General features: G+C 41.7%; 1 protein-coding gene across 1 annotated transcript; it reads right to left on the minus strand.

The window, feature by feature from the left end:
• Positions 1-27,259, minus strand: LOC142109483 (granzyme A-like). The gene is made up of 5 exons (XM_075193656.1): positions 27,188-27,259; positions 13,251-13,404; positions 4,727-4,871; positions 1,975-2,235; positions 1-585 (listed from the first exon to the last, which is right to left on the minus strand). The coding sequence occupies exons 1-5, from the start codon at positions 27,240-27,242 to the stop codon at positions 433-435; spliced, it is 768 nt and encodes a 255-aa protein (XP_075049757.1). The 5' UTR covers positions 27,243-27,259; the 3' UTR covers positions 1-432.

Consider the following 27,259-nt stretch of genomic DNA (forward strand, 5'->3'; position numbering starts at 1 on the left):
TCATGTTGCAATTTTTGTTTATTATCAATGTCAATGAAATAACACTGCATGGGCAATCATATTGTTTAAATGGAAACCCAGTCACTAATCTCAAGTATGGTAGAAGGGATATAGTTTATGTGATTTTTTTTTTTTTTTTTTTACATTACTGAGATACACACATTAATTAAGTAAATAAACTGCAATTAGCATTATGAAAAAACATTCACAACTACAAATGTACAAATATTTCAAGGATATAGCTGGTCTGGGCATATTGGATGCTAATCTTGTTTTTCTAATCCAATCTCATGCAGACCTGAGTGCAATTCTTTAATACGTTTACTACAAAAACACAATTTTCATTACTAGATAATTTGCTTAAGATAGGTTTCTCAATACAGTGAAATGAGGGCAGCAGAAGCAAGACAAAAAAGTGATGAAGCTTTAGATTTAAGTTTTAATTGTGTTATTTATCCAGTGGACGTATTCTTTAGTGAGACGAGTGAAGATAGATGCATCATTGGGATGTCCACATTTTGTATTCCCAAAAGATGTGATTCCTCTAAAAACACCATTGCAAAGTAAGGGACCACCCGAATCTCCCTATGAAAATAAAATTGGGTTAACATACTTTAATTTTTTTACATTTTGTTTACATACTCTCATTTGACTTGATTTAATCTTAATTAAGTGCTAAACATTACATTATGTTTATAAAACAATTCACATCTAAAAAGAAGCAGAAACAAATTACTGTGGTGAGGACTGATTGACGTCTCTGGCAAATGGTACAATAAAGACCATGAAATTTAAGTCACAGGGAATTAAAATAAATGTAGGAACCGCTCATCTGTCATCCATCTGAATTTAAATACCATTGAAGCAAGAAATGTCCTTAGGGCCAATGACCCATTTACCCCAGTATGCACTAGAGAAATGATCCCGCTGAATCCCAAGTCTGAACAATCTACGCAGATCAATATCTTACATTTAAAAGGTTTCCATCTTAGTTATATGTCGCTTTGAGCCTGACTCATATGTTTCCAACTCAGCTGATCGGGTGATTGTTTCTCTCATTTCACTGTTGATGCGTTTCGTCTCCAACTGAGACTCTATCAACGCATCTGCATGCAGGATGAGGGTGGGATCCAACATATTAGCTTAAATTGACTACCGCTTCCTGATTTGATGAGCATGGAGTCATCTTGAGGTGACTGTCATTTACAGAAACTGTGTTGGATGATGGATCCCTCCCCTCCTGGGGTGCACAGACATTGTTACAGTATCCAAGCAACAGAGGTAAATAATTGTAAGTACCAGGAACCTGGGAAATAAAACAATTGGTAGAGGTCTAAGGTGGAGGGATTTCCACAAAATTAGTAGTATGGGGAAGTGACTTCTATTTGGAGTTTTATGCCATGCCTCCATTTTAATACAATATCTTGTTTTAGACATGAGGTTTGTGAATGATTGAAGGGCAGTGTTATACTGATTGTTACTATATAGGCTATATACAGCAATGATATAGCCTTAGGAGAGGAAATAAACAGGTAAACCAACATCATCCTGCAGGAAAACATGGCTGCTCCCTCCAATGAGTTGCTACCTCTGCATTCCTGTCCTTTATAAAATGTTAATATAAACAAATGCTTCTAGACTATAGGTCACCTATGGACCAACTCCTTATGCTGCTCTCCAGGCCACACGTTGTCACCATTCCCCTAAATATAGCAATACGGTAAGAATGGTTCCGGAAATGGTTCTGTCTCTTTTCAAATACAATACTTTAAGAGATACAGTGGCTTGAAGAATTATGCTGTTGTCTTCTACAAATCTCTTGGTGACCTACAAAAGAGACTTTTGCACCACACCCCTGTCTTCCTATTAGGCTTACCACATATTTCATTTAGCTTCAGCACTGGTTAGTGCTAGTTAAATCTAGCCTCCACATTGGTTGTAAGCTTAGACTAGATAAGACGATGTCACACTTACTTGACAAGTGTCCTGTCCTCCAGGCCCCACATTGGTGCACAGCATATTTTTTGTTATATTAGCCTTACGTTCCCATAATTTATGACATTTCTCTCTGTCTATAACAGTGACATTAACTTTCATTAGATTGTCCGAATAATCGCCGTGTTCAGTCAAGCCCCATCCGGCTGCTTCGCAAACCGTTCCTGCTTCTGTGTCCTCAAATGTGTCTGGCAAAGGGAGAAGCTGAATAGCTTTGCCAAGCTTTACCTTACCTCGCAACTGTAACAGAAATGAAAGTATTTAACCTACACAAAATTATCAAATATACCACCCTAAGGCTAATATGTAAGTAGAACTACAGGGGTGTGTAAAGTAAAAAAAGAAAGAAAGACAAAAAAACAACAGGGAAAAAGACTCACTCTGGCTCACTTACTAACAATACTTTTAGATGCAAAACGTGCACTATACCATTGCAACCTATCACAAACTTGTTTTCACTGCCTGACTTGAATTAAACAAACAAAAACTGGTTGCTGTGATTCATTGCAAATTTTGCAACAGAATGCAATCTTAGTAAATGGGTACTGATAGTTTGGCATTGGTACTTGGAACATTGCTATTTTGTGTGATTGAAAATAATAATGTAAAATATATCGGGGTAGCAAAGTGGAAACAATCAAGGGTAGAGATACCATAATTCAGTTGGAGACATACAACTACTAACCATGGCGGAGCCTTAACGAGTGTTCTGCAACTTGCAGAAAGTGACCCATTTCTCATATTGATTTATTAACATGAGAGTATTTGTAGCTGCCAAAGTAAGGGCACAACCAGTTGGCACACTGAGCCCCTGGTATTAATTGTATATATTAGTGGGCTTATTTGTTTTCCACAAACTTTGTATTAATGGAAGATTCATTTGACAGCGATGTTCTGCTTGACATCCTGTGAGGTAGTGTTTTATATATATATTAAAGTCTGAGTATTGTGCACAAGGGACTTTTAGCATTCCGTCAGATAAAGAATGTCAATTCCTTGACTCATCGACTCATCAATATCTTTGAATCCATAATTGTATACTTTCTTTGCACGTGTGTGAAATAAATTTTAACTTCATTGCCTTGTATTTTTGAGAATAGATATGTGACTTTTCAGATTCTGCATTGTATCATGCCTTTAAAGAGACCTATGTAGTCTCAAGAGTTTGCAATTAAAGCTATTCAGTTATCATCAGCCAATGATTTCTATCACTTTAACTGCACTGGCTAACACTGGACAGCACCATGAGGTTGAGAAACAGATATGTTTTAATAAATGTTCATTCAATTATTTTAGTTTATTCCAGACAACAGTATATTAAAGCTTAATTACTATATTTTTTAGTTTCTTTTGTATTTGGTTAATGTACATATTATGGGATGAATGTATAAGAATATTGTTATTACAAGACATTACATCATTTCATTGGTGCTACTTGTGATGTTATGCATTGTATGACAATGTTATTGAGTTTGCTTGTAGAGCTCATCATTTAGGACAGCTGCCATTGTTTTTACTCTCTACTCATAATCCCTTATCTTCTCTCACAGTTATCCTGTCACTCTTATTGTGAGGTGGTAATCTTCTCGCAATCCAATAGTTTGGAAACTGACCTAGTGGAAAGGGGTATGTGTGACATTATTGGGGGCTTGGTATGGTGTCATTTAAGTCTCAGTAAGGTCTAGAAAGCACTGAAAATATGACAGTAAACAGCGAAATAGGTAGCAGTCACAACCCCCTGAGTTTGTTCATAACCTGCACTGTGGGATTGCACAAAACTATGTCTATATTTTTTTGTTTTGTGCTAGATATAATTACAACAGAGCCTGGAGAAATTAGGATAATCAAGGTCACAATTCAAAGTCAGCACTGGAGAGAGATCTCTAAGAGAGGACGATGGTTAGAGAAAACAGAATGGTCAGACGTGTAAAACTTCAGCAACAAAGAAACAATGGAGTTCTCACAGCAATTGGTGTGATTAATGTGAGTTGCAGTCACATCATGATCACTAAGTCTTCACGCCTAGTATCGAGTGGCAATATATCAGTACAACTCATGTGTTTGTTGCTGCCATTGTAGCACTGAGATTTTTTGTACTTAGCATCACACCACATTACTGTCCTCCTATTTAAAGCACCTCTGCTCATAACACCTGGTCTGAGCAAGGTACTGGTTCCGAGCATTTACTGTGAACAATTTCCCATTGTTTCTCTGTTCCTGAACTTTTGCTTGTTTTCCCAAATCCTTGAATTTAGCTAGTGACCTCTCTCTAGTTCTGACCTCGGCTTGTGACTTTGCTTATCCTTACTTCATCAGTCCCTGATCTTGTCTGGTGGGTTCAGCTTCTCTGCTGTCCGGTTCTACAGTTCCCAGGTTGATTATTTTAGTTCCCACCTGTATCTCCTGAATCCGACTCCTGTCTGGTACGAGCAGAGCTATACTGTCTATGTTTTACACTAGCAACCAAGAGGAAGATTACAGACAGACCCAACTATTAAACTGTTGGATCTTTACTTGCAACTAACAAACAACTGCAGACATGTTATTATATTTTTGTTTAGTATGATATGAGCTACAGTGGAGCTAGTCATCAAAGTGTACTTAGGATTATAATAAAATTAATTGTAATTTCTCTGTACAGCATTTCTCATTAACATTTTTAATAAATAGTGTGGTCTTATCAAACCCAAATTTGAATAATATAATACGCTCTAATGTACAGCATTCTTACTTTGAGAAGCTGAAGGTCATTATGGTAATTTGTTCTGTTATAATTTGGGTGTCTGATGAATCTGGCAACAGAACGCTTTTGTTTATCCATTTCATTGTTTTCTCTTGAATGACCTCCAAGGAAAACAGTTACTGTACTACGAGGCCTAAAAGACAGAAAAGGTTATTTACCAAAGTGCAAAGCATACAGGTGTACATAGATTCTCCTATTTGTCTGTCTCTAAAATGCGGAGATGATACAGCGCTGGGAAGAACTCCACCTAAATGTGTGTTGATTGATAAGATATCAATCAATACATAAACCACATATAATCAGAGAGAAATAGATAAAAATACACAATTTATTGCTATTAAACACAATGTAAATAGGTTACTCCGGAGTAAATATTAAAAATCACATATGGATTGAAATACAATTGTCCAATGATAATGCCCAACACATTATAATGGGGTGATGGAGGGTACTGCCTAGTCCTATATTATGAGTATGTGGATATGTGTGGAAATCCAATGGAGATCCTGTGCAAAACCAAACAGCCCAATGGAGATCCAGTGCAAAACCAAACATCCCAATGGAGATCCTGTGCAAAACCAAACCCCCCCTCTAGGTGTGGTATCAAACTTGTCCAACCCTATCAGTGTGACACCTGAAGCATCACTCTTATGCTTCTCGTAAAAATGTCTAGAGACTCCATGTGTAAGGAGTCCTTTATTGATGTTAATACAATGTTCTCTGAATCTGTGTCTCTCAGTTTGTCTTTAATGATCCAACTTTGTAGCTTTTGCATTATTTTTTGATTCAGATCACATGTCGGTCTCTTACACAATCAGTGAGTGTCACGATCTGCCTGCAGCATACTGCTTTGCCTGGCAGCTCCTAACTTGGACTATCAGACTTTGCTCTTTTTGTTAATTCTATGTGTTAACAGCAGTACCTCCATTCACCAGAGGTGCTGCTATTGTGCTTTATTCTTGTGCTTGAGGAGTTAACCTTTATGTTCACTAATTATTCCATGCACCTGGGTGTGTTCTCATTTCCCTTTATATACCTGTCACTCCAAACACACATTGCTGGTTATTGATGTCATATCCTGTTGTTGCACCTTGTGGATTCTTCCTCCTGCCTTGCTCCTCTGGTTACATGCTGCATGGAATCTGTTCATACCTCCTGCTTCCCTGCATTAGCTGTGTACCTGCTGGTTTCTGGACATTCATATTAATTCCTGCATCAGCTTGCACCTGGTATCTATGACTACTCTTGATTACCTGTTATTTATACTTTTTCTGCAAATAAACAGAGTGTTTTCACCATATTCATGGCTCCTAGCTGTACTCCTGTATGTTACCGTGACAGTATAACCAGCCCAAAAAACAGCTTAGGAGTCAGGTGAAAGTTTTTTATTCTGGGACCTTTTTGTTCTGCAATTCATTTTTCGTTTACTTTTGGAACATGTCTGCCTTACCAGCTTTTGAATTGCCACAGCTACAGGCTTTACAAATGGACATAATCCTGTTACGCTCTCAGCTGGCTAAATTTTCCACTTTGCTTATGGACCCACTCAGTAGACTGTCAGATTCTGTCTCTCCTAATTCAGAAGCTGCTGATCTGTCTCAATCCACCTTCTCTGCTGATGAACCTGTGCAAATAGCACCTTTTAAAAGTGCTTCTACAAATTTGCTGTTTTCTAAGAACTATGGGGTAACTAATTCCCAGTTCACAGGTGGTCCACGCCCCCATCTGACCGAAGAGGAGCGACAACGCAGAATAACAAACAAGTTGTGTCTCTACTGTGCCAGCAATACACATTTCTTGCAGGACTGTCCTATCCGTAGACCACGTCAGCTTACTGAACCATCTCCTGTTGTTTCCTCTCTGCATTCCAAATCTGTTTATGCTCCACCATTCCTGTTCTCTGGGAAGAGACCCAATCGGCCAGCTCCAGCCACCTGTCCTGAGGCGCCAGCTTTAGCCTCCTGTCCTGAGGCGCCAGCTCCAGCCGCCTGTCCTGAGGCGCCAGCTCCAGCCGCCTGTCCTGAGGCGCCAGCTCCACCCGCCTGTCCTGAGGTGCCAACTCCCTCTGTCTCCTGTTGCGAGGTGCCAGCCTCTGTCTTCTGTTGCGAGGTGCCAGCCTCTGTCTCCTGTTGCGAGGTGCCAGCCTCTGTCTCCTGTTGCGAGGTGCCAGCCTCTGTCTCCTGTGCTGAGGTGCCATCATCTGCCTCTTGCTCCAAGGTGCCATCATCTGCCTCTTGCTCTAAGTCTCCTGCCACTGTGTCCGGACCTGAGTCTCCTGCCACTGTGTCCGGTCCTGAGTCTCCTGCCGCTGCCTCCAGTAACGAGTCTTCAGCCGCTGCCTCCAGTACCGAGTCTTCAGCCGCTACCTCCAGTACCGAGTCTTCAGCCGCTGCCTCCAGTCTCGAGTCTTCAGCCGCTGTCTCTGTTCCTGAGCTACAGCCTGCTCCAAAGGGGGCGCTGCCCTTGCAGTCTTCTCCAGAGGGGGCGCTGCCCTTACAGTCTGCTCCAGAGGGGGCGCTGCCCTTCCAGTCTGCTCCAGAGGGGGTCCTGTCCCTCCAGTCTGCTCCAGAAGAGTTGCCTGTCCATGCGGTTCAGCCCGAGTTGCCTGTCCATGCGGTTCAGCCCGAGTTGCCTGTCCAAGCGGTTCAGCCCGAGTTGCCTGTCCATGCGGTTCAGCCCGAGTTGCCTGTCCATGCGGTTCAGCCCGAGTTGCCTGTCCATGCGGTTCAGCCCGAGTTGCCTGTCCATGCGGTTCAGCCCGAGTTGCTACTCTATGCGGTACAGCGCTGTCTGCTCTGAGGCTTCTCACAGCTCTGTCTGCTCTGAGGCTTCTCACAGCTCTGTCCCCCCCGAGGCTTCTCACAGCGCTGCCACCTTCGAGGCTTCTCACAGCACTGTCCCCTACAAGTATGCCGCCCAGTCCGGGCCTGCTGCCAAGTCTGCCACCCAGTCCGGGCCTGTTATCAAGTCTGCCGCCCAGTCCGGGCCTGCCCCCAAGTCTGCCGCCCAGTCCGGGCCTGCCCCCAGGTCTGCCGCCCAGTCCGGGCCTGCCCCCAAGTCTGCCGCCCAGTCCGGGCCTGCCCCCAAGTCTGCGCCCAGTCCGGGCCTGCCCCCAAGTCTGCCGCCCAGTCCGGGCCTGCCCCCAAGTCTGCCGCCCAGTCCGGGCCTGCTGCCAAGTCTGCCACCCAGTCCGGGCCTGCTGCAAAGTCTGCCGCCCAGTCCGGGCCTGCTGCCAAGTTGTCTGCCAAGTCCGAGCCATCTGTTGCTGAGGGTGCTAAGTCTGAGCCGTTGCCTTTCTTTGAGGGGCACATTTCCCAATTTTGTGCCCTTCTGAAATTTGCTGCCTCTTATATGCCCTCCATACCAGAGCTTGTTAACAACCTTAAGGGACGGGTACTGTTCCTTATTTTGTATTTTAAAGGAGAAGCTTTGGAATGGGCAAATCCATTTATTGAAACCTAAGATCTCATCCTGTTTGACTTACAATGGTTTGTTGAGGAAGTAATCAAAAAGTTTTCTCCAACCCCTGCAGTGCCATCCTGTGGGTCACCTGTGCTTTCAGCAACACTATCCGGCACTACAGTGCGAGAACTACCCTTGTGCTCCACCCAGTTGGCGCAGGTCCCAACTCTAAGGAAGTCCCGTAAGAGAGGAGGACGTTAGAAAAGAGGTGGTTCTGCAGTGCTTGAACTGGCAGCTGGCATGGCCTCCTTTGCCCTTTTGCCCATGGACGAGGACTTTTCTGCCGGGCCCCCAATTCTGGACTATGATTCCGATGAATTCAGACATTTTTGGTAATTGGGCGTCTGGAATCCGCCCTTAAGGGAGGGGGTACTGTCACGATCTGCCTGCAGCATACTGCTTTGCCTGGCAGCTCCTAACTTGGACTATCAGACTTTGCTATTTTTGTTAATTCTATGTGTTAACAGCAGTACCTCCATTCACCAGAGGTGCTGCTATTGTGCTTTATTCTTGTGCTTGAGGAGTTAACCTTTATGTTCACTAATTATTCCATGCACCTGGGTGTGTTCTCATTTCCCTTTATATACCTGTCACTCCCAACACACATTGCTGGTTATTGATGTCATATCCTGTTGTTGCACCTTGTGGATTCTTCCTCCTGCCTTGCTCCTCTGGTTACATGCTGCATGGAATCTGTTCATACCTCCTGCTTCCCTGCATTAGCTGTGTACCTGCTGGTTTCTGGACATTCATATTACTTCCTGCATCAGCTTGCACCTGGTATCTATGACTACTCTTGATTACCTGTTATTTATACTTTTTCTGCAAATAAACAAAGTGTTTTCACCATATTCGTGGCTCCTAGCTGTACTCTTGTATGTTACCGTGACAGTGAGTCTCACAGCAGTGTTTCAATCTGTGTACTAGATTGTCACAATTCACACCTTAAAAAGCAAACTTTGTTGCTAGCACTAGTCAGTGGGAGCCTCTTTCAAGCAATTCATATGCAAACCCCCAACACATTTGTTTAAGGGAAAAATCTCATGACCATGGTTATGGTCAGTGACTTCAAGCGTGGTACTGTGATAGGATGCCACCTTTGCAATAAGACAGTTCGTGAAATTTCATCCCTGCTGGATATTCCAATGTCAACTGTAAGTGATATTATTAGAAAGTGGAAGCATTTAGGAGCATCAGCAACTCCGCCAAAAAGCGGAAGACCACGTAAAGTCACAGAGCGGGGTCAATGACAGCTAAGGCACATGGTGTGTAAAATTTGCCAATGCTCTGCTGATTCCATAGATGAATAGTTCTGAACTTTCACTGGCATTGATGTAAGCACCAAAACTGTGCAGCAGGAGCTTTATGGAATGGGTTTCCATGGCCGAGCAGCTGCATGCAAACCTCACATCACCAAGACCAATGCCAAGCGTTGGATGGAGTGGTGTAAAGCACACCGACACTGGACTGTGGAGCAGTGGAAATGTGTTCTGCGGAGTGACAAATCACGCTTCTCTGTTTGGCAGTCAGATGGGCGAGTCTGGGTTTAAAGGATTCCGGGAGAACGTTACCTGCCTGGCAGCATTATGCCAACTGTGAAGTTTAGTAGAAGAGGGATATTGGTATGGGGCTGTTTTTCTCCAGTGAAGGGCAATCTTAATGCTTCAGTATACCAAGTCATTTTGGACAATTCTATGCATCCAACTTTGGGGAAGGCCCTTTTCTATTCCAACATGACTGTGCCCCAGTGCACAAAGCAAGGACTACAAAGACATAGTTTGATGAGTTCAGTGTGGAAAGCCCTGTGCACAAAGCCCTGACCTCAACCCCATCGAACACCTTTGGGATGAACTGGAATGGAGATTGCGAGCCAGGCCTTCTCGTCCAACATCAGTACCTGACCTCATAAATGCTCTACAGAATGAATGGGCACAAATTCCCACAGAAACACTCCAACATCTTGTGGAAAACCTCCCAAGAAGAGTGGAAGCTGTTATCACTGCAAAAGGAGGACCAACTTCACATTAAAGCATATGTATTTGAATACAATGGTATTACAGTCCTTGTTGGTGTAATGGTCAAGTGTCCGAATACATTTGTCCATATAGTGTGTGTGTATATGATATATATATATATATATATATATATATATATATATATATATATATATGTATATAGAGAGAGAGAGAGAGAGAGAGAAAATATATATATATATTTCTGCTAGAACAGGTGTTTGCATTCACTTGCAACTGTAAAACACGGGTTGCATGCAGAATGTATGTTTTAATGAATCAGGCCCGATCTGCTGATGTGTCCTGTTGATGTGAATTGGTGTTGAATATCCTGTTGTAAGATGAATGAACTTCACATGTTAATTGTGTACAATCATGTCTTAGCAGTGCTAGTGGTTATGTCTTTGATGCCCACCTCCACCATAATCATCATGGTCACAACATGAACACTTTACTGCTTGTTTGAAGATCACATTCATGTTAAACAGCTTTTGCAGATAAAAAGACTCATTCTAGTGCCATATATATTGTTCAATGTGCACACAATGGGATGTAGTCAATCTGTCCATACCAAAATGTTGACAGTCCGACTGTTGTCAGGTTCAGTACGTCAGCATGGTTAAAGTGATGACATTGTGACTGTCGACAGCTGCTAAAGTCGATAGTTACAATGTGGACATTGAAATGGCAATGGCACCGCTGCAGACACAGTACACATAGTAATAAAACGTTACTACATTAAAAAGCAAAATAATAGCGTTTCCCATCCCTCCACAAACTGACCAATCCTACTGCTATCCCTAACAAAATTGGGGGGGAAAAAATCCCCCCCCAATTTTACTAATTCCAGCACAAGGCTTTACCAATCGGGCTGGTGGCACTATACCAGGGGAACCTGCAGTATGGTTCCCCTGCCATAACCAACCCCAGACTGGTCAGCACAGGCCAGCTTAGGGCTAGATTACCTAGGGAGATGGGAAAAAAAGTGCCCCCACGGCTCCCTTTACCCTAAGGGTACCCAGACCCGTGTTGAAAGCACTAGGGCTCTTCCTACAAACCTGGGTGGTGGGTGTGGAGTAATAAAAAGTATTTGATAGTAAGCATACCATTTTGATTTGGTGCACTACAGCTCCCAGCAAGCTCAGGCTGCCATTGACAGTTTGGGCACGCTGGTGCTTGTAGTACTACAAGCACCAGCATACCCATAGCTGCCAAGGCATGCTGGCACTTGGGGAACCACAAAAAATAATCGTCAGGAACAGTGCTTTGAAAAATGAAAAAACTTTGCCAATGTTACATACTAGCTATTGTGAGCATTGTGAGTGTCCATAAACTGTCACATTTAGAGAATGGCAGCTGTATTGTGCCGATGGCTGGTGGTGCCTTTGCCGTTTGAATGTCAAAAATTGTGACTATGGAGTTTAGCTGCTGTCAACAGTCACAATGTTGCCATTTTACCCTTGTCGACAGTCGGACTGTCGATATTTTTGTTTTGATAGCCTGAGCGTCGACAGATCATACACAATCCCACACAACCTCATATTTAATTTCTGGTTTTCTGACATCTCAGGACCAGGTGCAGAAAACTCTCTCTGTCTGCCTATGTTTTATGAATCCCTGCTAGATGTGAAATGTTTGGGAACAATGACGGAAATAATTTTTCCCCTATGACTTTTACATTTTTGATAATACAACAAAAACCCTGCTATGAAAGGAAGGCTTTGCCGTATTAGGTTGCTGCACCTGTGCTCTGGCTAATGACTTCTGTCGACTTCCCTGGGATGTAGCTCCCAACCTACTATAGCCAGATTCAATAAAACCCTGGAAGAAAGTTTGAACAGGAGATCTAACCATTAGTTTTCCTAGCCCAGATTAAGTGCAGAGAATGGGATGAAGCCCCTGGATTGTGGCTGCATGTGGACATGTTGCTGACTCCTTCCCCACATATAAACAATCCAGGATGACCACGTCATCTGTCCACGTGTCCTCTCATCTTCTCGATCCATGGGACAAAGGAGTCCATGTTTGGGACGGCCGGAGAGAATCTTTAAATCAGCTCAAATCAGGTATGTAGTATTTCTTCAAAAAGATTCCCCAGGTATAAACGTACCCTATAGTAGTAATGAAAATGCAGTGGTCTGATATGAGGCTGCAGCATGAAGCCAGTCACACAGCCAAACAGGTCCCATGGAAATCACTATGCAGAGCCTTACAAAACGAACAGGTCCTTTGTTAATGCTCCTGATACAAGCTGGAACTTAGCAGTATGTGGCCTAGAAAGGCAGCTCTGGAAAAAAAATGTACTACTGTGTGCTTGGGAAATGTCAAAAATGTGTCTGCTTGGCTGTCGTTCTTTGACTGAGTGACTCCTTACAAATTGTGTACTCTGTGTACTCTAATCATCCTTAAGTCCCCCATCCTGATGTAATCTCTAGTCAAATCTCTCTATGTCACCCTCCACCTAGGCTAGTGCCTTACTGCGAGGTTTGCTATCTTTGCATGCATTACTTATAGAAAATGAACAAAAGCAAACTCCATGCAGTGTCTATTGAGCTGCAGTGAGCTTCAATCAGGCCTCATTAAAATCCCACAATGATACTACATTAATTTTGTAGCTCTTCCTGAATTTTAACCTTACACATATAACAATGATTGCTTAGATTTCCTTGATATGAATATTGAAATCTGTTTTATGGGGATTTTAATAATTTGCCTGTGCACAGTGCAACCAATCAGAAGGTGCAGTGTGGAAAATCCGCTTCTGATTGGCTAAGCGGGTTCCTTCTTGTCAAATTAAGTTCAGTTTCATTCAGCGTTCCAGCCATAAGGTGCAGGCAGGTCTCATCTAATAGGGTTCTTCATTTTTTATCCAATAGGAGTCCTATTGGATAAAAAGTTAAAACCCCTATTAGATGAGACCTTCAGGACTACATTTGAAATTATGTTGTAGAGGCACATAATGGTGACTTGGGGGTGTCCTTGTTTTCAACACAGATATATCAATCTACACTTATCTGGATGACATCAGTAGTACTTACAGTTCACAGTGAGCCGCAGTTAGTACCCAGTTATTTTTTATTAAACTTCCTCCACATATCATTTCATGTGTTTCCGTCTCAAAATTGATCAGAGCCATGTAAGGTCTGGAATGAGGAACAACTTCATCACCATCTATGATTTTAACCATTGTACCTGTGTGATTTAAGATAAATATGTCTCATAAAAAACAGTTATACATTTTATACAGAGCTACCATATACATTTGTAAGACATATATGATATAATGTATCCCTTACAATAAATTATAATGCTCTTAAGTCACCAGTATTGGAACCATTTAAAGGCAGCAGGCTGCAGGCCCTATAATTATCAGAAGTTATCTCTCTCCATCTGGTGGGAAACTCCCAGCATGCCCATCTAACCTCTCTCAAACAGGGCATGTTCTCAGTTTCACAGACGGAGAGACAAAGTTTGCCAATTGCTGCTAATTAGACTTGTTTTTTGGTAACATTCCTACCAAGATGAGACTTCATTAACACTTATGACCATAATGCAGATTCTGGTCTATACCAGAGCAGGATTCATAAAGTATATGCGTACTAATACCATACATTCATGCTACGAGTAAATATTAATATTGTATGCGGCATTTCACAAAAAAATAAGGGGGGAATTGCAGGATGTTTATATAATATGTGTTATCTATATAGTATGTAGTATTTGTGGAGCATGAATATACCTATTTTTGTACAAGAGAAAAGTTAGAAGGACCCTCTCAATATCCTGTGCTGGACTCTGATAGTTCCACAAGTACCTGCAAAAAAATCTACTGCATCACCAGCTCTACATACTTAAAATGTTTACCCTTACATGAAACTTCAATTATTTTTATAGCATTGCTCTTAATGACAAAATCCCTCACCCATTAGATCTGAAATCGGTGATGTCAGGGATGTCCTGATTTTTTAACTGTGTTGACCATGTTAGGGCCAATTTAATACTTAGGTAAAATGGGCAATTATCCTTGTTCCACCTGAATGGGGGGGAGCTATTTACTCCCTAATAATGGAGTAGGGGCTGGATAGAGCTTCTATCTCAGTCCCCTTGTGTCCTAGGAAGATGAGACTCCCCTGGTTATAAAGATGAGAATATCAGTTTATATATACAGTTTTAAAAAAAGAACCTAAATGCTAATCATAGTCTTAGAATCTAGATACTAAGGGCTAGATTTACTAAACTGTGGGTTTGAAAAAGGTGGAGATGTTACCTATAGCAAACAATCAGATTCTAGCTGTCATTTTGTAGAATGCACTAAATAAATGATAACTAGAATCTGATTGGTTGCTATAGGCAACATCTCCACTTTTTCAAACCCGCCATTTAGTAAATAAACCCCTAAGTCTTACATTACCCTAACACTGGCCCAGGTTATAAGTCTAAACTCACATTAAGTTTTAGCCTAAGACTTAGCCCAAACCCTAATCCATAAACCTTGTCCCAAACGCTAAAAATATCCTAAATTTATAAAAAACAAAAACAAACCATCTAAATATTTAATAATCTCTCACATAAACAAATTAGTGTAAACATTTTGGTCTCAAGAAAACGTTACATATTTGGTGTACAGTTGCAGCTTACCCTTGTATTTTACAAATTGGACTGATAACCCAATAATGTGAACTTTGTCCTGGGGTCAATAATTCTTTAATGCTGCAGGGGGATCATGAGATTTTGATATGTTGAGCAATAGTCGATTCAAATCAGTAAATGGAGTTCTGCAAGTACTGGTCTCAACCTCTCTTCTCCTCTACTAAGTTTTATTGCATACAGAGGCACATGTTCAATCCACCATATAAAACAATACATCTTATTTAAATCTAAAGTACAAGGGTACGGTTTCAGACCCTCCTCAAGAGGAAGGGTCCCTTTATCCCCGACCTCCCAGTGCCAGAAGGCCCCTTAGGGGAGCAAGGGTCTTCAGAGCCCCTTCGCCGCAAGTCTAGGGGGGTCCCTTTTGCCAAGGGTTCTGCCAAAGCATTCCCCTTGGCACCAAATTCTTCTGCCAAGGGGAGACCTCAGATGGTTCAGGGAGGTGGGAGCCACTAGGACCACACCACCCCCCCCCCCCCTAGATCTTCGGGGATCGGACCCATAAGGGCACCCGTACCTCCTCCAATCCAGTGGAAAAAAAACATATAAATAAGTCAAAAGAACAAACAGTGTAGAAAAATAAATAGTGACCGTGCAAGACGGCCCCAGCCTTCCGGCTGAGATGTAAAAAAAATTTCTGCCAAGCCAGAGGGCCAGAGCAAAGGAAGTGAGTGAGCTTAAAAGTGGAATTTGTGCAATATGCCTTAATTTCAAGTGAGGGTGACCAGTCCCCAAGTGATTTCAGGCCCCCCTGGGTCACCACTCCAGGGGCACTTGTTCCAGGCTTTCAAGCTACCGGCCTTCTGGCCAGACCAAGTTTTCCCATGGCCCTTTCAGGTGGGCGATTCTCTACTTGGACAGGTACTCACTTGATCTTAGCCAAAAGGCAGAGAAACGAATATATGGGTGTATAAACACACATACACCTGTTAATTTTGTCAGCAGCCAATTAACCTATCAGTATGCTTTTTGGAGTGTGGGAGGAAACCGGAGCACCCAGAGGAAACCCACTCAAACACAGGGAGAACATACAAAATCCACACAGATAAGGTCATGGTCGGGAATCAAATTCATGACCCCAGCGCTGTAAAGCAGAAGTGCTAACCACTGAGCCACCTTGCTGCCCATATTTCAATGTTTTTATTATAAGATAAGGAGGAGACAAGATTTTTTTTTAAAACACAGGACCTCATCCTTTGGGAAATAGAGAAGTGCCAACAGTTAATTTTCCTGTTGTACCTGAAATAGTATTCCATCAATCTACCAGATTTGGGAAGGAGAAGAATCAAATGCCTAATGTTATTTCTGGTTGCATCAACACTACTTCCACATACGACCTTAATACATAACCATACTTGGCAACTACCGGAGTGGAGGTGAAGTGGCAAATGAAGGGAGAACATTGTGCTGCAATTTGCATATTTTGGACCCTGCCCCTGAGGAAAAATGAAGCAATTGCATCATCGCACCACTGGTGTCGGCAGACAAAATGACGTGATTGACTGCGAAGCAGATCACGGAGGCCCCAGTCCCATACACTTCACTAGTAAGTCGGTGGGATACTGGAGAAAGACCAGCGTCTGGAAGAACTAGTACATTATGAGAGAGTAGGCAAATATTTAGAAGGTGGCAGTAAGACATGGAAAATGAAAGCAAGCTTTTCACACCTCTATCTTTCTGCCCCAGTTATACACTGGCCTCACAGCACTACTATGTGCTGGTGTTAAAGTTTATATAATCGGTTTGGCTATATATGTTGCCCTAACCCCTACCACTTCTAAACATAGACACAGAGGAGAAGACAGCACTGAAACATTCTGTGCTGCTGTTAACATTCAAATTCTCTGATTGGCCAAAGGTTGTTTTATCACCGTCTGCTTCACTTCCTGTATGTCCGTTTGCCCCGGTTTTCAGGAATGATTGCAAATACAATCAGTGCCCTCTTAGTCAAATGCACATGAAAATAATGTACTTAGCGCCACACCAAAATATTATTTTGATGGTTGAGAACAATTGCAGTTGAAACATCCTTCATTATATATATTTATAAATGGGCAATGCTATTGGAAATATGCTGAATAAGAAATATAGCACAGTTATATATTTTTTAAAACAGTAATCAGCACGGAAAAATATAACATGACAGTGATATAAATCACAAATCAGAAATCTAGGTCTTATGGTCTTTATATCACTTTTTTCTATCTGTGAGTAATATATATGTTAGACACTGATATAGACCATTTGAAAGACGTGTCTGTTGTAAAGATAAACCATCCCATTTATAAGTGTAGTATCTTTACCCATTTAAAGTGGCTTTGCTCTTTAAATAAGACTTCTAGTTAATCTCTTTCATACACTATTATTTTAGTTGAGTTCCCCTTCATGGGACCATTTGCTGTATTATGCATCTGAGTTCAGTAGCAAGAGCAAGCAGCAAACAATCATTGCAGTGGCTCAAAATGAATCCTAGTACTAACTGGTAAGACGATGTGCTTGCAATCACTGGCTTACATTAACAGTGATGCAACCACTCTCTCCTGCTCCGCCGAGCACCACCAAAAGTCAGTTTTCAGTTTCCGGCCAGTGATTTGAATTCCTCCTAATCCATTCACAAATCTTTTCTTGAAGATCCATTCAAAAAATAGATAAAACAAATAAATGGCTTAGAAAGTAATTTTAATACACACGTGTTAATTTTTTTAATTTTATACTTTTCTTTTCTTTTTTCTTGTAGAATGAGTTGTTAGAAAAAGTACATTTCATTTTAGTATAAAAAATACTATTTATTTTCCATTGTGAAATTTGTGATTTGTTTCAATGGACTCCAGTCACTGATTTATTATAAATTTTTCTACTCTCATTTGTAGCTAAGTATAGCTGAGCTGACCTATACATAAAATTAGGGATGTGCACCGGCGACTTTTGGTGTCTCGTGTTTTGTGTTTTGGATTCGGATTTTCGTGATGTTTTGGGTTCGGATTCGTTTCGCAAAACACCTGCCGAAAGGTTTTGGTTCGGATTTAAGGTTTTGGATGCAGGGTTTTTTTTTTAAAAAAAGCATAAAAAGTTCAAAAAAATCAAGTTTTTGGGCTTATTTTCACTCCTACGCTATTATTAACCTCAATAACATTCAATAACAAGCATTTCCACTAATTTACAGTGTATTCTGAACACCTCACAATATAGTTATTAGTCCAAAACGTTGCAACGAGGTATCTTTCTGGACTGCGTAGTGGAGTGGTCCCCACAATATAATAAGAAAACCATCAACTGGTCTTAATCGCACCAAAAAATGTACCTGGACTGCGTAGAGGAGTGGGTCACCACAATATAATAAGAAAGCCATCAACTGGTCTTAATCGCACCAAAAAATGTACCTGGACTGTGTAGAGGAGTGGGTCACCACAATATAATTTAAAAACCCTGAACTTGTATGATTCGCACCAATAAATGTATCTGGACTGCGTAGAGGAGTGGTCACCACAATATAATAAGAAAACCATCAACTGGTATGAATCGCACCGAATAATGTACCTGGACTGCGTAGAGGAGTGGTCACCACAATATAAATTAAAAACCCTGAACTTGTATGATTCGCACCAATAAATGTATCTGGACTGAGTAGAGGAGTGGGTCACCACAATATAATAAGAAAACCATCAACTGGTATGAATCGCACCGAATAATGTACCTGGACTGCGTAGAGGAGTGGGTCACCACAATATAATTAATAAAAAACCCTCCACGGCTCTGAATTCCCCCCCAAAAAAATCTGGACTGCGTAGTGGGGTGGCCCCGGTACTAAATTTGATACCGGGGCCACAATACCTCCTCCAAGTTCCAAGTGTAGTGTTTATAACATATTAACACTACACTAATTTTAGCACGTCAAACCCTCTTGTTTTAAATAATGACAGGGCATTTAACTTTTGATTAAATTTTTTGAATTTGTTGACATTTTCTTTTAATTTTTGAACATGGTAAACGACTGTTGAATGGTCACATAATGCCAAAAAAATAGTTGCAAGATGGAATTGTCCTTGGGCCCTCCCACCCACCCTTATGTTGTTGAAATAGGACATGCACACTTTAACAAACCAATTATTTCAGCGACAGGGCCTACCAAACAACTGTGGCTGAAATGATTGCTTTGTTTGGGCCCCCACACCAAAAAAGCTATTCATCTCTCCCTGTACAAACTAAACAGGCTCTACTGAGGGAAGATGTTGTCCTCATCCTCAACCTCTGATTCCTCTCCCCCTACAGTGTGTACTTCCTCCTCCTCACACATTATCAATTCGTCCCCGCTGGACTCCACAACCACAGGTCCCTCTGTACTATCTGGAGGGCAGTGCTGTACTTCATTGAGGAATTGATTATTCATTTTTATGAACATCATTTTTTCAACGTTGTGAGGAAGCAACCTCCTTCTCCGCTCACTGACCAGGTTCCCCGCTGCACTAAAAACTCTTTCCGAGTACACACTGGAGGGGGACAACTCAGGTAAAATAGAGCCAGTTTGTACAGGGGCTTCCAAACTGCCTTTTTTTCCTGCCAGTAACAATATGGACTGTCGGACATGTCTACTTGGATGGTGTCAGCAAAATAATCCTCCACCATTTTTTCAATTGTGACAGCATCCAATGCAGCGACAGTAGACATGTCTGCAATGGTTGGCAGGTCCTTCAGTCCGGACCAGATGTTATCAGCATCCCCGCCAGCGCCTCTTTTAGGAAAACTGAACTTTTTCCTCGCAGCTATAGATGTGGAAGAAAATGAGGGTGGAGCTGTTGGCATGTCACGGTCCTCTTCAGAGGACAATCTCCTGACGAGAAGGTCTATGTCGTAGGTGGCTGTGTAGGCCTGAATGGCTTTTTGCTGCTCCTCCATCCTCTGCAGCATATAGAGGGTGGAGTTCCAGCACGTCAAAACCTCTTGTTTGAGGTGATGGCAGGGCAGGTTCATGCTTTTTTGATGTGCCTCTAGTCTGCGGTAGGCACTGGCTGAATGCCGAAAGTGTCCAGCAATTTTGCGCGCCACCGCAAGCATCTCCTGCACACCCCTGTCACTCTTGAGGTAATGCTGCACCACCAAATTAATGGTGTGTGCAAAACATGGGACGTGCTGGAAATTGCCCATATTTAATGCCCGCACAATGTTACTGGCATTGTCTGACACCACAAATCCCCATGAGAGTCTAAGTGGGGTAAGCCACTGGGAGATAATTTCCCTCAGTTTCTCTAATATGTTGTCAGCGTTGTGCCTCTTATTAAAGCCTGTAATACACAATGTTGCCTGCCTTTGCATGAGCAGCCATTTTGTAGATGCTGCTACTGATGCAGCTGTTGCTGTTGCTGCGGAAGGCGATGCATCTACCCAGTGGGCTTTCACAATCATATAGTCCTTCGTTTGCCCAGAACCACTTGTCCACATGTCCGTGGTTAAGTGGACAGTGGGTACAACCGCATTTTTCAGAGCACTGAGGACACTTGATCGTACTTCTCTGTACATTTTTGGTATCGCCTGCCTAGTGAAGTGGAATATCGACGGGATTTGGTACCGGGGACACAATACCTCCATCAACCCTCTAAATCCCACTCCACTGATGGCGGACACTGGGCGCATGTCTAACACCAACATTGCAGTTACAGCCGCAGTTATACGCTTTGCAATAGGGTGACTATTATCGTATTTTGTGGCCATGGCAAACAACTGTTGGACGGTCAATTGTTTTGTGAAAGACTTAGCGGTCTTATTACTTCCCCTCTGGGAAGATGACCGACTAACAGCAGCAACAGCAGCAGTGGCAGTAGTAGGCGTACCGCTGCAGGATTCCTCGGATGAATCCCGTATTGGAGAGGACTCAGTCTGGCTGCTGACTTGGGCTGCAGGACTGAATCTGATGGAGATCGTGGAGGAAGTTGAGGAGGAGGGTGTTGCTGGTGTGTATCCAACTGGACCACGGGATTTAGGTGTCCCTGTACCGATGACGGTCCTAGCCCCAGTTCCTGAACTAACCACTGAACTATGAAGGTTATTCAGGTGACGTATAAGGGAGGATGTCCCTAGGTGGGCAAGATCCTTACCCCTGCTTATTTGAGCTTTACATAAGCTACATATGGCCATACATTGGTTGTCCGGATTTGGATAAAAATAACTCCAGACCGAAGAGGTACATTTTTTGGTCTTCTGACCAGGCATGACGATGGGCTTTTTCATCCCATGGACATCAGCTGTTTCCCCCCCTGGTGCCTCATTTACAATAACCACATCACCATCCTCATCATCAAGTTCCTCCACAGCGCCAGCTACATCATCAATAGCCTCCTCCCGAGCCACCTCTTCCCGTACAATGATGGGAAGGTCAGGCTTGACAACCACCAACACCCTTGGACTCGCCTTGGGGATTTGTGATAATTTCTCTTTAGAAGGCAGAGTTGTTTGCTGTTTTGTTGCTGACAGCATAACTCTCTTCAATTTTTTGTAGGGGGGGGGGAGGAGGAGGAGGGCTAAGATCCTTGGGTGAAGATGGACCACTAGTCATGAACACGGGCCAGGGCCTAAGCCATTCCTTGCCACTATGTGTCGTAAATGGCATATTGCCAACTTTACGTTTCTCCTCAGATGATTTTAAGTTTCTCTTTTTGCTATTTTTTGAGAACTTGGGCTTTTTGGATTTTACATGCCCTGTACTAGGAGATTGGGCATCGGGCTTGGAAGACGACGTTGATGGCATTTCATCGTCTATGTCATGACTAGTGGCAGCAGCTTCAGCATTAGGAGGAAGTGGGTCTTGATCTTTCCCTACTTTATCCTCCAAATGTTTGCTCTCCATTATATGTAGCACAAGATACTGCAGAATGGGTGAACTTGGTAATATTGCAGTACCAATGGGCTTATACTGCAGGATTGGTTTGGCAAATTTTGTTGTAAATAAAAAAAAATTTAATTAGTTTTTTGTATATTTTTTTTTTAAACTTTTTTTTTATTTTTTAAACACTTGGGAATATTGGGGAAATAACTATGCCCTTAGAAGCACAGAGCACGGGACACAGGACCACTAGACTGAACAGGACAGAGCACACAGGACCCAGCAGCACCACTGAACTCAAAATTGACAGAGCACAGCACACAGCACCACTGGACTGATACTGCAGAATGTGTGAACTTTGTAATATTGCAGCAGTACCACTGGACTTTTACTGCTGAATGTGTGAACTTGGTAATATTGCAGTACCAATGGGCTTATACTGCAGGATTGGTTTGGCAAATTTTGTTGTAATTAAAAAAAAATTTAATTAGTTTTTTGTATATTATTTTTATTAACTTTTTTTTAATTTTTTAAACACTTGGGAATATTGGGGAAATAACTATGCCCTTAGAAGCACAGAGCATGGGACACAGGACCACTGGACTGAACAGAACACAGCACATAGGACCCAGCAGCACCACTGAACTCAAAATTGACAGAGCACAGCACACAGCACCACTGGAACTGATACTGTAGAACACAGCACAGCACAGCACAGAACTAAACTGCACAGCACGAGATCTACCAGAACAGAGGACCACCTAACACACCCTCCCTCTACCCTGATCAATGCCCGAGTGAAGATGGCGGCGACTAGCGGGGAATTTATAGGTTCCGAGTATCGCGAGATCCGACAGCGGGATTATGACTCCGAGCCTCGGTTTCAATTTTTCATTTGGCGCCAATACCTGGATCTGTCTCGGATCCGACCCGGATCGGCAACGTTCGGGTGGGCTCGGATTCAGGAAATCCGAGTGCGCTCATCTCTACATAAAATATTAATAAATTTCAGTGAAAACTGTTAAGAAATGTAATTTTCACCACATCAAGAAGATTTTTTAATAAGTTGGGCAGCACGGTGGCTAAGTGGTTAGCACATCTGCCTCACAGCACTGGGGTCATGAGTTCAATTCCCGACCATGGACTTATCTGTGAAGAGTTTGTATGTTCTCCCCATGTTTGCATGGGTTTCCTCTGGGTGCTCTAGTTTCCTCCCACACCCCAAGCACATACTGGTAGGTTAATTGGCTGCTAACAAATTGACCCTAGTCTGTCTGTCTGTGTGTGTGTGTGTTAGGGAATTTAGACTGTAAGTCCCAATGGGGCAGGGACGGATGTGAGTGAGTTCTCTGTATAGCACTGTGGAATTAGTGGCGCTATATAAATAAATGGTAATAATAATAATAGGCACTTTTGAGCCTTAAAAATGTAATTATTTCCAATATAGCTAAAGGTACATCACTTTTATTAGATTTAATTTAAAAGTATTTTTCTCTCTTGCGCTATAGTGCAATACCTTTTTTTTTTTTTTACAAGGCTCACATTAGTTTACTGAGCCTCTATTTATCTGTGGTGTGACTATTGCTTGATAGAACTTCACTGAATTCTGGCATCCAATCGAAGTTCAGTGAAGCACAGGGCAGGGAGCAGGGGAGGCAAGACTCGACTCAGCAGCCTTTTAGGAACATTTTAAAGGAAAAAAAAATGCAGATGGCCCAGTGACCCAGCCCAAGGTAGCCGTTTCCCTAGGCCTTTGTTGTTGCCCCCCAGCTCAGCCTGCCCCTGACAGGGAGCTCTGTCAGCCAATATTACTGCGTACTGACCGGAGCTCTGCTACCTGGAAGGAGAGAACAGGGCTAGGATTACATTATTTGCTTCCCTAGGCCTTTGTTGTTATGTCCCCAACCCTTAACCACTACAGCACCAAACACTATAGTCTAAAACCCCACCACACCCCATGTGTATTAAATAATTACATTTAATTTACCAGAAACTAAAAATGTACCCTCTCTCTCAGCCTGAACAGAAATGCAGGTACATATAAAATAAAATAACATTTAATTTTGAACTACTATCACTTGCAACTTAACAAGCAGACAGCTTCCCCTGCAATTCTGCCACCCTAGGCTCGGGGTTATCCATAAATCTTGGCTTGTATGAAGGGTTACTGAGTATATGGAACTCAGTACCCCCAGGTCTACGTCAGTCAAAATGATGTAAATATGCCCATACTGTACGCCTACGCTTGCCCGCTCCTTCCCCGTTCTGCTTCTACAGTCCCAAGGAGTCGTAAGAGTAAGATGTGTCAAAATCTGTTTACAGATATATGCCTACTTCTTTGTATGTAAACACAGTAAAAAAATAGTATTTTCAGCAAATAAAACAGTCATGCATCAAACTCTATATGACCCTTATGTGTGCTGCAAATGTGTGCAGCTAGTGAGTTCCTTTATAGATTTATTCAATTGTTGATGATTACTATGATTCATTATTTAACCCTCTCAGGTTATTTCGCTGAGAAGGCATTTCTATAAACCATAGAATTTGGCGAGGGGGGGCTATATATATATATATATATATATATATATATATATATAGGAATATATCTGGGTCAATGGAAAGCTCTCATTGTTCTTCTAGTCAGAGCTAGGATAATATATGACAACCGCTGTTCCCTCAAAGCTGTGTAAAAAATATAGCATTAGCACTGAACTTGTGCGCACAAATCTAAGCTGTTCTTTTGATAGACATTAGCAATTGGAATGATGTCTAATTTGGACACACACAGTCTTTGCTGGAGCGCTGGCACAATGGCACGCACACAAGGTCATTGTCTGACTAGATTTTCCGTCCATCTGGATCTACATCTGAAGTATCTCAATAAGATGTTATTCACAGTCTGTGTTCTTTTTGGGTCAATACACACTGCTATATGCGGTCAGTTAGTCCTAACATGACACAATCGAGTAATATCGTTGCAGAGCATGTGAGCCCTCTAAAATGCAGCCGTTGATATATTGTAATACCAAATAATGACATGGCATCTTCTTTAATCAAGCCTTATCTGACTTTCATTGTTGATCAGGATGTGTGAGGAAGGGCAGCACAAGAGAATGCAAGAGAAAGAACAGTTGGTCAGATAAGAGGCCTGAGAAGTCAGAGATATTGTAATATCTGTCTTACATTGATAATACTACTACCGCTATAAATATCATACTGTATCAATTAAGGGAAAGATGTCCTGACAAGTTGTGTTTTTATATAAATTATTGTACTTGTACAACTGTCCCTAATTCCCAGGGACAGAACCAGGTTTTAAGGATTTGTCCATGGACACAGATTTCCTGCACAATATATTTAGTCTTATCCTGTAAATAAAATGCCATTTCCATGATAGTTTCTTATTTTACAGACTTTACAAGCTAAGCCCTACTAAAATAAATACATTAATTGTAATTATTTAATAATAAAATAATGCATTATAATAATTTTTAGTAATTTATAACAGGGGTTTTATTGGACAGAGGTCAACACAGACTGTATAATGAGGGGCACCTGCTAAGCAGCTCGGTGTCCAAATATTTAAAATGTTGGCAACTAGAAGCACAATATTAATAACATTTACATGTTATTATGAGATAAGATGTAGTTGTAGTTTTCATTGTAATAGAAAGAAAAATAAACATCAATCTGTAAACCGCAATGCTTGTAGTGTTGTAGCCATTTACCAAGTGGCTGTTTTGAACAAACAAAAAAGAACTAACATTATAGCCCATAATCTTTTTCCACTTACAGATTTATTCCAGTGTTGTTCATGGCTTCCTGCAGTGTTTCCACTAACCGGTCCCGCACTGTTTTCCCGGTTTTCCAAGAAAAAAAAGGGCAAAACCTGGAAATCTAGAATTTGAAAGTGGAAACCCTGCACAATGCTTACCGTGGTGAAACAGTGAAGTTAAAGGGGAAAGCTCCTTCCCAACTCACACTGGAACAATTAAGACCTGGGGATGCTGCAGGCAATTTCTTCTGAACTTAATCTCACTCACGTGACAAAGAACGTTACCCCTCCACATCAATGTGACACAATGCGACCATTGCCCTCTATGAACGCCAGCACTTTTCTAGCTGGAAAAACTCTAGTATTCAAAGTGAACGTTTGTCACCAGGAGGCCTATTTATTTTACAGCCAAGGGACAGCCGCCTTTTAAAGTAAAGTTGTAATTTATTAATAAGGCATCACAACAGATATCATAGACAACTGTTGCTTTGCCTTTTTTTTTGAATTCCAAAGCAGTTATTTTGCACTGTTTAACAAGTGCAAGTTGTAAAAAACAGCTACTTGTGCACGATGGCTAACGCCAGCTGAAACTAGTGTTAACCACTGAAGTCTACGAGGAGAGTATTGTGGTAGAGGGATCTTCAGATCCCTCACCGCAATTTACCTGCTCTCCCCACCAGTTACTATCGCAAAGGTGGCCACTTTGCGTTAGTGACCATAGAAAAGATAGGATACAGGTCTTCGCAGGAACAGCAGATTTTCGTGACTGCTGTTTCTATTGAAGATTTTTAATAAATACTCCCAATATTTCAATCCTTATCTTTGCAATAAGGATTGAAAGGGATAGTGGTTAAAATGTGGTGGTTTATAAATATGCCTGTATAAGAAGCATATTGAAGGAGTCTGTTTAATCACATCATGGAACTCAATATATATTCATTGGTTAAATGTGCTGCAAACTTTGCAGAGTTTCACACATCATCTTTCTCACTTAGCCTGGGGGACGTCTTGACGGACATACAGCGTTTGCACAAGGCAGCTGTATCCCTGTATTTGTAGTGGGAACCTCTGTGAAGAGCTTCACAAGTGCTGTATTGACAGCTGGGTCCTGATTGGATAGTAACAATACTCTTCAGCCGATCCCACCTGTCACACAGCACTAGTGAAGCTCTCCAGCTGAATTCACATATACAAGTAATTCAAGAGGGAGACTTGCATCACCTTCCTAATTTGCAGTTATTTTACCCTTTCATGACCCCACTAGTTATCACATTTATGCAAAGAGCTTGTTTCAGAGGAAATATTTGTGTTTATATCTTATGATTTATTTTAAACATAATGGAGTTCAGCTGTGTGAAAAAAACAGTATTTATGATCATATTGCAATCTGATCAGGTTTCATCAGATTAGATCTGGGATCAATTTGACTACTTCTGTCCTTGCTCTAATCAGATTACAATAAAGATGTACAATCAGATTGCAATTATATTTGGCTCAACACATTATAATGGTATTTAACTATGAGCTGATGACCTTGTGCACAATCAGATTTTTGTTGCTTAGGTCGGATGTCACCTTTTTTCTCCAGCTCACAGGTAGATAGTCTAGAACCAACTTAAATATATGGTCATTATTGTAATAAATTGTATATCATCTTATTATCAATCTGAAAATATGAATTAAATAAAAAAAACATGTGGACTTTTCTTTTCAGTTACAGATCAAATATCTCTTACCTTCAGAGATCAGCAGGTACGCTGCGGAGAGAAGCAAGATGAGAAAAGGTTTCATGGCTGTTTAATGAAAAT

The sequence above is a fragment of the Mixophyes fleayi genome, chromosome 1 (genome assembly GCF_038048845.1).
Source record: "Mixophyes fleayi isolate aMixFle1 chromosome 1, aMixFle1.hap1, whole genome shotgun sequence".
NCBI classification, from domain to species: domain Eukaryota; kingdom Metazoa; phylum Chordata; class Amphibia; order Anura; family Limnodynastidae; genus Mixophyes; species Mixophyes fleayi.

What these genes read in the sequence shown, in the direction of transcription:
- LOC142109483 (XM_075193656.1), bottom strand. Translation starts at nt 27,242, where the DNA reads ATGAAACCTTTTCTCATCTTGCTTCTCTCCGCAGCGTACCTGCTGATC. An exon ending in ACTGCGGCTCACTGTGAACT is followed by an intron (nt 4,872 to 13,250) that starts GTAAGTACTACT and finishes TCTGTCTTTTAG; the next exon opens with GCCTCGTAGTACAGTAACTG. An exon ending in ATGACCTTCAGCTTCTCAAA is followed by an intron (nt 2,236 to 4,726) that starts GTAAGAATGCTG and finishes TTTCTGTTACAG; the next exon opens with TTGCGAGGTAAGGTAAAGCT.